A 10,837-nucleotide genomic window follows, 5' to 3' on the forward strand; every position below is an offset into this window, starting at 1 on the left:
GGGAAAAAAAAAAAGGCAAAAAAAAAAAAAAAAAAAAAAAAAAAAAGTAGTAGCAGTCAGATTGGGGAAAAAGCCCCAGATTTGAAGTACCACCAGACCATAGTGCATTTACCTTCAAGAGACCAAAACCTGCAAGTGAGTAATGGTGTGGACAGAAAGAGCTGCAGGAGAAGCCTTCTAGTCGATAATCAAACTGCTGAAAACTAAAGACAAAAAGTCTAAAAAACCAGCCACTGAAAAATGATGAAGAACTGTCAACCTAGAATACTATGTCCAGGGAAATAGCCCTTAGGAATGCAGATAAAATAGTTATTCATAGGAAAGAAAACTAAGAACATTCACTGCCAGAATTCTACAAGAATCACTAAAGGAAGTTCTTCAGACAGAAATTATGCCTGAAGGGGACTTAGAGCATCAGGGTGAAGGAAGTGCAACAGAAATGGGAAATATTGTTTGTAAATACAATAGACTGTTCTCTTGAGTTTATAAAAATATCTTCAATGGTTAAAAGCAAAGCTAATAGCTCAACTAAACAGAACAGTATTTTAATATAGGTAATCTAGATTCAAAGACCATGTCTAAACTATTGTAGCATACTACAGTTAGGTAAAATAAGATGTAAGAACTATTACTGAAATACTAAATGAAATGTTTCACCTGTTCTTGGCCTCCTCCTCTTCCTTCTCTTTGTTTTTTCCCTTCTGTCTTTCTTCATCCTTATCATAGGCAACAATTCTCAAGCAATTACATCATGCCAGGCACTTTAGACCTGTTTCTTCATTTAATTTTCACAATGCTGCCGTGAAGCAAGTACTATATTTCCATTTTTCAGATGGGAAAACTGAGGCACAGGGAAGTTAAACTTGGCCAACCTCACCCAGCTAGTCAGTACTAGAGACCAAATTCATTGGAGTAATCTGACCTTTTTTCTGATTTATTCAAAACTGGTATTTATTTAAAAGTCTGATGTTGATATAAGTAAAGTCATGAAATAAATTGAATATCTGCCAGTAACAGTCCAGTGGATCACCTTGTGGGTTGGTTAGGAAATGGAGCTCGTGTAACAAAATACAGGTTGCTTGATATGTGCTCACATTACATTATTTCTCCTGATAATTTGCCATTAGATTATCCAAAAACAACTTTTGGGCATGTTGGCTCAGGCCTATAATCCAAACTCTTTGGGAGGCTAAGGTGGGAGGATTGTGACAGGCCAGGAGTTTGAGATCAGCCTGGGCAATATAGTGAGACCCTGTCTCTACAAAATAAAGAAATAAATAAAAAAGGAAAACGAAAAACAACTTTGCAAATGTGTTCTTCTCTCCTAATACAAATATATTTTTATGTCAGAAGAAAAGACTATAGCTAGGTGTGTTTTTTTTCTTTCATTTTTTAGGCATACCTCTTAACATCTCAAGAACACTAAGATTTCTTAGAAAATATTGTGGAGATTGAAATCCTGTTCATCAGGTCAGCATCCTTCCTTGCAAGTTTTTCTCACAGTTCCAGAGCTCTTTAGTTTCTCCATGTAGAGAAGTGATTTAGCTCCTAACATGAATAGCATTGCATTAGCACTTGATTATATCCTGTTTTGAATGTAGTCAGCATTTTTTAATGGAATGTATTCTCACCACCTAGAATTGCAAATGTTTGAAGAGCAAGGAGTATCTCATTTTTTTCTTTTTCCTAATATGTACAGCATTACAGCATAACTAGGCAGAAAAGTTGTCCAATAACTTACCTGACCTGGATCATTTAGACCCTTAGTGCAGTTACTTATACATAGTGTTTTTAATCCCAAAGTGAGAACAGCATAACCCTTTACCCTAGAGCCACATTGGAATATGAACACTGAGTGAGCAAGATTATATTTGTGTCATTTTAGGGTTCAGTGACTTTCACAGATGTGGCCATAGACTTTTCCCAAGATGAATGGGAGTGGCTGAATCTTGCTCAGAGAAGTTTGTACAAGAAGGTGATGTTAGAAAACTACAGGAACCTAGTTTCAGTGGGTAAGAGTATCTTCCTCCTTTTGCCTCCCCATGACTCAGTAGTCTTTTATGCCATTATCAGAATTTCCCACAGTCTTCCACAGCATAGGCAATTTTTATATGTTTTTTTACATGCAGGTCTTTGCCTTTCTAAACCGGATGTGATCTCCTTATTGGAGCAAGAGAAAGATCCTTGGGTGATAAAAGGAGAGATGACCAGAAGCCTGTGCCCAGGTAAGTGCAGGATACCTAGAGATAGAGGAACTGTTCTCAACATGGTCTTCTCTCTGAAATTTGTTGGAAAACACCTCTCAAACTCCCTCCCAAACTGAAACTTGTCTTCTAACACTAGTTTTTGAATGGTTATTCTCTTCCCTACTGGTGTAACATACCTCCTTTACCTTTACTGATTTCTTAGGCATACCAGGGTCTATTTCTGAGCTCTTGTTTTACTGATATTTACCTAATTCTACTCAAGCACCATATTGTTGTCATCATCCCTGACTTCAAACATTTCTGAATCCTTTAGACAAGCTGATGTTTAGTTTTTGGAACTGGTTTAAATATTTTCCTTTCTTTAAAAGGTGAGTTTATTGAGTTAACATGTATTATATCTATTTTCTTCCCTTTGCCTTTTTCTCTTTTGTATTTCTTTTGTTATTTATTCTTGTTTTGTTGTTTATTAGGTCTGTTTTTTCTCACTCTCTTCTTTATACCACCCAACCTTTGAATTAGAAAAGTTTTTAGTTTTGTAAGTTGTTACCTTTATGTCTTTATATATTTTAAGATCATTTAGAATTTTTCTGCTTGATATTCCAGACATTATCTTCTGCTACCCTTACAAAAGATGAAGAAATTAGCTCATGAATATTACTTTCTTTCCCTGTGTACGTCATTTCCCCACTTATATTTGCTCACTGGGATTTTTGACCCAGGGTATTTTATTCAGTTTTTTCAAATTGCCCTTGCTTTGTAGCTGTTTTACTGATTTAGAAAGCTAGATAAGAGACAACAGAAATATATTGCAAGAAAATGAACCTCAGATGAGATGGTTCTGGTTTAATCTGTAGCTTGAAGCATAGACTTTTCCTACTTTCAGTTCTTCATTTTGTTTTATTTTATTTTACTTTTAAAATTAGAGACAGGACCTTGCTATGTTAGCCAAGCTGGAGTTGAACTTTTGGGCTCAAGCAGTACTCCCACCTCAGCTTCTTGAGTAGCTAGGACTACAGGAATGCACTACCATACCTGGCCCTACTTTTCAGCTCTTACAGTTCCAAGAAGAGGATTATGGGTTACTTGTGGTCCTAGCTATGTACGTTAATAAATAAGAAATAATGAAAATCAGTAAACATCCAATTCACAATATTAGAAAAAGAACAAAATGAATTTAAGGAAAACCCAGATAAGTTATATGTAGTGATTTATACTTCTGCAAATAAAAGTAGGGATAAATGAATTAGAAACAGTAGCGCTACTGAAAATTATAAAGTTTTGTATATACTTCATTAGAAAACCAATACAGTATATAAACTGTAAGGACAAATGAGAGGAAACACAAAAACAAAATAATTATAAATAACCACACATGCATAAGAACTTAAAAGAATCATATGAATCTATTTTCCTCAGCTCTCCATAAATAATTTGAAAAAATAGATGATATTCTAGGAGAATATAATAATGTAGGTTACCATAACTGATACCAAGAGGAAATACAACATTTAAACAAGTAGGTTACCATCAAAGAAATGTAGAATATTGTATAGGAACTGCCTCCCCCAAGAAAAGAAGCCACGTCCCCAAATAGTTCTTTAAGGAAAAATATCACCAATGTTGTTTCAATTGTTCTGGGATAGAGAATAAAAAGGAGAGCTTAAAACATTTTCATTTATGAATACAGCGTATCCTCTGATACCAAAATCTACCAAAATAGCACCAAAAAGGGAAATTAGAGACAAACCTCAATTATCAATATTGGTTCAAAATCTTAAAAGGTCATATTGAAATAGTATACCATGACCAATGAGGATTTATCATAGCAGTGCAAGGATGGTTGTATCACCTAATCTTATATAAGAACCATAAAAACATGTACCTCTGCTTGTGGATTTCAATAACTATGTGATTCACATTTTCATTTTCAAAGTTTCCATTCTAGCATTTAATAAAGGAGACATTTGCTTTCTTAATATCTTTCAGACTTGGAGTGTGTGTGGGTGACAAAGTCATTATCTTTAAACCAGGATATTTATGAAGAAAAATTACCCCCGGCAATAATAATGGAAAGACTTACAAGCTGTGACCTCGAATGTTCAATATTAGGGAAAAACTGTAAATGTGAAGACTTGTTTGAGAGGGAGCTTGTAAACCAGAAGACACATTTTAGGCAAGAGATCATCACTCATGTAGATACTCTTACTGAAAAAAGAGACCACTGTAACAAGTCTGGGACAGTTTTTCATCTGAATACATTATCTTATATAAAACAGATTTTTCCCATGGAAGAGAGAATGTTTAATTTTCATACAGATAAGAAAAGCTTAAAAACACATTCAGTTGTGAAAAAACACAAGCAAGACTGTGGAGAAAAGAAACTTTTAAAATGTAATGACTGTGAGAAAATATTCAGCAAAATCTCAACCCTTACTCTTCACCAAAGAATTCATACAGGAGAGAAACCCTATGAATGTATTGAATGTGGAAAGGCCTTTAGCCAGAGTGCCCACCTTGCTCAACATCAGAGAATACACACAGGAGAAAAACCTTTTGAATGTACTGAATGTGGGAAAGCCTTCAGCCAGAATGCTCATCTTGTTCAACATCAGAGAGTTCATACTGGTGAGAAACCTTATCAGTGTAAGCAGTGTAATAAAGCATTCAGCCAGCTTGCACACCTTGCTCAACATCAGAGGGTCCATACTGGAGAGAAACCCTATGAATGTATTGAATGTGGGAAGGCTTTTAGTGATTGTTCATCCCTAGCTCATCATCGAAGGATTCACACTGGGAAAAGACCCTATGAATGTATTGACTGTGGAAAAGCTTTCAGGCAAAATGCTTCTCTTATACGTCATCGGCGATATTATCATACTGGAGAGAAACCGTTTGACTGTATTGATTGTGGAAAGGCTTTCACTGATCACATAGGACTTATTCAGCATAAGAGAATTCATACTGGAGAGAGACCTTACAAATGTAATGTGTGTGGGAAGGCTTTTAGCCATGGCTCATCTCTGACAGTACATCAGAGAATTCATACAGGAGAGAAACCTTATGAATGCAATACCTGTGAGAAAGCCTTCAGCCATCGTGGGTCTCTTACTCTTCATCAGAGAGTTCATACTGGAGAGAAACCCTATGAATGTAAAGAATGTGGGAAAGCTTTCCGGCAGAGCACGCATCTTGCTCATCATCAGAGAATTCATACTGGAGAGAAACCTTATGAATGTAAGGAATGCAGCAAAACCTTCAGCCAGAATGCACACCTTGCACAACATCAGAAAATACACACTGGGGAGAAACCTTATGAATGTAAGGAATGTGGTAAGGCCTTCAGTCAGATTGCACATCTTGTTCAGCACCAGAGAGTTCATACTGGTGAGAAGCCTTATGAATGTATTGAATGTGGGAAGGCCTTTAGTGATGGCTCATATCTTGTTCAACATCAGAGACTCCACACTGGCAAAAGACCATATGAATGTCTTGAATGTGGGAAGGCATTCAGACAGAGGGCATCCCTGATTTGTCATCAGAGATGTCATACTGGTGAGAAGCCTTATGAATGTAACATTTGTGGGAAAGCCTTTAGCCATCGTAAATCCCTTACTCTACATCAGAGAATTCATACAGGAGAGAAACCTTATGAGTGTAAGGAATGTAGCAAAGCCTTCAGCCAGGTTGCCCATCTTACTCTCCATAAGAGAATTCATACTGGAGAAAGGCCCTATGAGTGCAAAGAATGTGGAAAAGCGTTCAGGCAGAGTGTACATCTTGCTCATCATCAGCGAATTCATACTGGAGAGTCATCAGTTATTCTCTCCTCTGCCCTCCCATACCACCAAGTCCTGTAGATTCAATCTTGTAAATGCTTCTAGAATCTATCTGCTTTTTTCCAGCACATGTTCCATCATCATAGTCCAAGACGCAACCATCTCATCTGGATTTCTGCAGTAGCATAACTGTTGCCCCTCTTGCTCCTATCAAGTACACGTTTAACACTGTAGGCAGCCTAACCTTTTAAAAATAAAAATATATATTTACTTTCCCATTTAAAACCCTTGATTTGGAAAATATGTTAATCCATTTCAAGGGTTTAGCACACACTGGCATATAGTTATTGCTAAATAAATGCTAGCAATTAAGGTAAGGTTTCCTTACAAACTGTCATATTAAGCACCAAGTAAACCAAACCAGTAAGTCAAGACTAAGATTTTAGAGCAGACAGAAGACTAGTCTGATAGAGAGGAAAGATGAACACACTCAGAATTGAAAGATGTATAGTACACAAGGTAACATGGTGGCTTATCACTCCCTCTGTGGCATTGTTGAGCAACTCTCACTTGACCTGACACTGAGAAGAGAGAATCAATTAGAACAAAAGCTTTTAGCTGGGCACAGTGGCTCATGCCTGTAGTCCCAGCACTTTGGGAGGGTGAGGCAAGCAGGTTGCTTGAGCTCAGGAGTTCAAGACCAACCTGAGCAACATGGTGAAACCCTATCTCTACAAAAAATACAGAAATTAGCCAGGCATGGTGGTGCACACCTGTAGTCATAGCTACTCAGGAGGCCGAGGCAGGAGGATTGCTTGAGCCCAGGAGGTAGAGGTTGCTGTGAGTGATGATCACACCACTGCAATTCCAGCTGGGGAGCAGAGCCAGACACTGTCTCAAGGAAAAACAAAAGAAGAACAAAAGCATTTGGTAGAATGTAGGACTAACCAGGGTGGTTAGCATTAAACTAAAAGTAACAAGCCAAAAAAACTTGAATAGATTAATAGCCATGAAACAAACTGAAAAGGGTAATTCAATATACTTTCACCTTTATAAAAGTACCACAGACAATTCCTGTGGTAAAATTATTCTAGCATAAAATAAAATGCAATAAGACCTTCCATCTTGTTCCATGAGATTGACAAGACATGCCAAAACATAAAAATAGGTACACTGCAATTAATTTCTGAATGTAGATATTACAACTTAAACTTATTTTTAAAATATTTAAAAATAGGAAGGCTAGACATGCCTCTGTATAGAAAGGCTGATAAAAATATTTCTCCCTAAATTAAATTTGTAAGTTCATTGATATTCCAATAAAAATGTTCATATATTTTTTAGTTGAGAAGCTGATTCTGATCATCTGTAGAATTTTGATTTTAACAAGGAATGTAGTTTACACTGGGAATGTAGTACTAACTGAACATTTGCTAATGTATCACGCACTGTTTTAGGTGCTGGGGGATACAATAAGGTACAAAATGGACAAAAATACGTGCTCTTACAGATCTAGTAGAACAGAAAAAATTAAATGCATGCCATGTGATAAATATATGGTATGTCCCATAAAGAGAAATGATCTAAAAAAGAAGCTAGGGAGTGCTGGATCAGGCACCTTACTGTCCCCAGAACATGTAGGTATTAGAGGATGAGGGAAGAACTAGAGGTAACTGCGAGACACAAAAGACATAATGAAAATAGTCATGATAGTCCGAAGGCAGATACTGTTTATGATGCTTTGAGTGTTGGAGGAAGGGAGGACTAATGGTTTCACAGAGATCATGGCAGTTATATTCACTTATATAAATGTTGATTTAGAAGCTGGTGGAAGGGTATTTTTTGAGTGACAGCTTTATTGAGACAAAGCAATTCTGGAGAAGAACACCCATACCCTCTCCTCTCTATCCATCAGCAGAAGTGAAGAGGGAGCCCCCAAAGCTCCACTTACAAGTGTGCAACTTACAGCTTTTATTTCATTCACAGGGTTGTGCAGCCATCACCGTCAGTTTTAGAACATTTTCGTATCCTCAAAGAGGAATCCCTTGTCCTTTTGTAGTTACGTTCATCCCTGGAAGAGTACTTTTTTTTTTTTTTAAACTGAAGCACCCAGAGCTCTTGGGTTCCTTCTTAACTGCTTTCTGTGGCAGTATAGAGGGCTATGTGAGGGAAGCTCTTATCCAGAGTACATGACTGCTAGAAAATGGAGCGTGGGGCTCCCTCTTCACTTCTGCTGATAGAAATATAACAGCTAGGGGATGGGTAGCTTCACCAGAGAATGTGGAGTTTCAGACTCCCCTTATATATGATAAAAAGGATTTTTCATTGTAGTGGGGAAAAGGTGGTTGGATTAAACGGCATTGGGAAACTTAGCTCACTGGAAAAACAGATCTGTACCTTTCACACTAATGAAGGCCTGAGAGATTAAAGGTCTAAATGTAAAATTAAAGTACATGAAAAACAGAATAATATTTCTGTACCCTTGGTTTGAAATAGACTAAGCACTAATGCATAACCCCAAAGCTGATATTAGGCTTTCATATGGTGGAAAACATCATAGTCAATAGGTAAATGAGAGACTGACACAAAGTGTTTGCAACAAATATAACAAAGGACTGTAATTAATGATATTCAAAGTACTATTATAAACCAATAATAATCTGCAACTTAGAGAAATGGACAAAGCTAATGGCCAGTTCACAAAAGATGAAATAAAAGCAGTTAATGAAAATTATCCAATATCACTAGAAATCAAGGAAATGCAAATTAAAGTGATTATTTAACTACTTTTCCCCCAAAAGACTGATTGAGTGATAACATTCGGTATTGGTGAATGTGTGGAAACAAGGGCATTTCGTTGTTGATTATATATCTATTGCTTTGTGTATATACCCTTTTAATTAATATTCCTTGGAAACCAAAATATACAAAGGTAGGTAAATGTATTAGTGGCAAAAAAAACTAATGGTAAACTATTAAAATTACCTAAGTGTCCATCAGGGTAATGAATAAATTAATTATGGTATATATCCATTCAATAGGAATTACGCAGCTGTTGAAAAAAATACCAATTTGTATAGTCATTGAAAGATAGCTGTGCTATACTAAATGAAAAATTGCAGACCTGTATTGTAGTATAGACCCACAATTGTAATATCGAAAATAAAAAATCAAAATACATATTATAGTAGGCATCTGTTTTTCTCTGCCCAGTTTCCCTTGCCTCCTCCTTTTGGCTGCACTATCTCATCTTTTCCTTTTGAGTAACTGGCCATACCCTACCATATGTTTCTGATGGATGTGGCCAATAAAATCGTCTCTGAATTTCAAAAGGCATTTGGATCTGTGTCATCCAATGGCAACTCCCTAAAAGCTTGATGCAGTTACTCTTTTGATTGGTCCTGGAACCACGCTGGTTTTTGTACTTTCTAAGTCTGTGATTGCTCGAACTACCCATTATCTTTCTGGCACTCAATTTTTGCCTCCTTTTGGTCAGTTGCTTGCAAGTAAAGAAACAATCATAGAGAATTTGGTGTGAAAATTGGGGTATAGGCATTAGAATCTTTGGAAAATCCGGTATTGGAAGTTGATTTTTGGATGAGATGGGGCAAATAAGACTTATTTTCTAGACTGGAAAGCATCTCATGGTGTGCAATGAGCAAACACCTGATTATTATTCATTATAGTCACCTGGGATGAATAGAGGTCTAGGGTTCTGGATAATGACAATTTAAAGAGGATGGAGAACGCTGAATCCAAAAGTTATATGTAATACTGGTATCTCACTGCTTTGAATAACTTAAAGTTTAGCTCTTGAATTTCTAGCATTAAGGCAAAAAAATGAAACTAAGGGATTTTGTATGATATTGTTGAAAGCTGTCTTGCATTGTTTAAAGTCATAGGGTTAAGATGGCTCATAACCAAATTTAGAGACTATTTTTATGCATTGTTAAAGTGAAATGCTGGTTACATTTTATACTTTATTCGCAAGAGTCACTGTGAATTGAATTGTGAATTCACTTCTGAATTGTGTTCCCATCAGCACCACCAAATGCTGGCCTCTACCACCACCAAATTTACTTGTGAAGTCCTAAACCCCAAAGTGACTGTATTTGGACATAAGGCCTTTAAGAAACTAAGGTTAAGTTAGGCCATAAGAGTGAGGCCCTAATCCCATAGGACTAGTGTCCTTATAAGAGGAAGAGACACCAGAGCTCTGTCTCCCCACATGTGCACAGAGGAAATGCCATGTAAGGACACAACAAGAATGCTGCCATCTGCAAGCCAGGAGGAGAGACCTCACCAGGAACCAGCCCTTTCAGTCCCTTGATCTTGGACTTTTAGTCTCCAGAACTGTGAGAAAATAAATGTTGGTTGTTTAAGCCACCCAGTCTGTGGTATATTGTTATGGGCACCTGAACTGATTAATGCAATTACCATATAATTTATTGTCCAAACTGGGACATTTTTGAGAGTGAAAGGGATAACTAACTGCACAGGGCACTTAGCAACAGGTGTTCATATCCTCAGCAAAGCAGGATATATGGTCATACTTGTGTAGCAGAATATTGATAGAAAAAAATATAGCTCTGCTGTTGGAAAGGTGATATTGGAGATGATCCGAAGGGTTGGAACATACTGAACTTCTGGATTCTTGTGATATACCACCTATTAACATCTGTTTGCATAGGTACATATGGCTGCCCTGAAGAGACCGCTAACAATTCATCTTATTCCCCCATTCCATTGTTGCTCACATGGAATAACAAAGTAAATTTAACATGACCATAAAATTAAATGCAAAATCAGGCTGAGCACAGTGGCTCATGCCTGTAATCCTAGCATTTTGGGAGG

The 10,837-nt window shown here is 37.0% G+C and overlaps 1 protein-coding gene across 1 annotated transcript in view; it reads left to right on the forward strand.

Moving 5' to 3' along the window:
• ZNF470 (zinc finger protein 470) overlaps positions 1 to 10,369 on the forward strand; it is a 16,366-nt gene extending 5,997 nt beyond the window's left edge. The window contains exons 4-6 of the mRNA XM_025368303.1: positions 1,886 to 2,012; positions 2,130 to 2,225; positions 4,194 to 10,369. Of these exons, the coding sequence (XP_025224088.1) occupies positions 1,886 to 2,012; positions 2,130 to 2,225; positions 4,194 to 6,064 (2,094 nt within the window). The 3' untranslated portion in view covers positions 6,065 to 10,369. The remainder of the gene's footprint in view (positions 1 to 1,885; positions 2,013 to 2,129; positions 2,226 to 4,193) is intronic.
• Positions 10,370 to 10,837: the final 468 nt, after the last annotated feature.

This window comes from Theropithecus gelada, chromosome 19 (genome assembly GCF_003255815.1).
Source record: "Theropithecus gelada isolate Dixy chromosome 19, Tgel_1.0, whole genome shotgun sequence".
In the NCBI taxonomy this organism is placed as follows: Eukaryota; Metazoa; Chordata; class Mammalia; order Primates; family Cercopithecidae; genus Theropithecus; species Theropithecus gelada.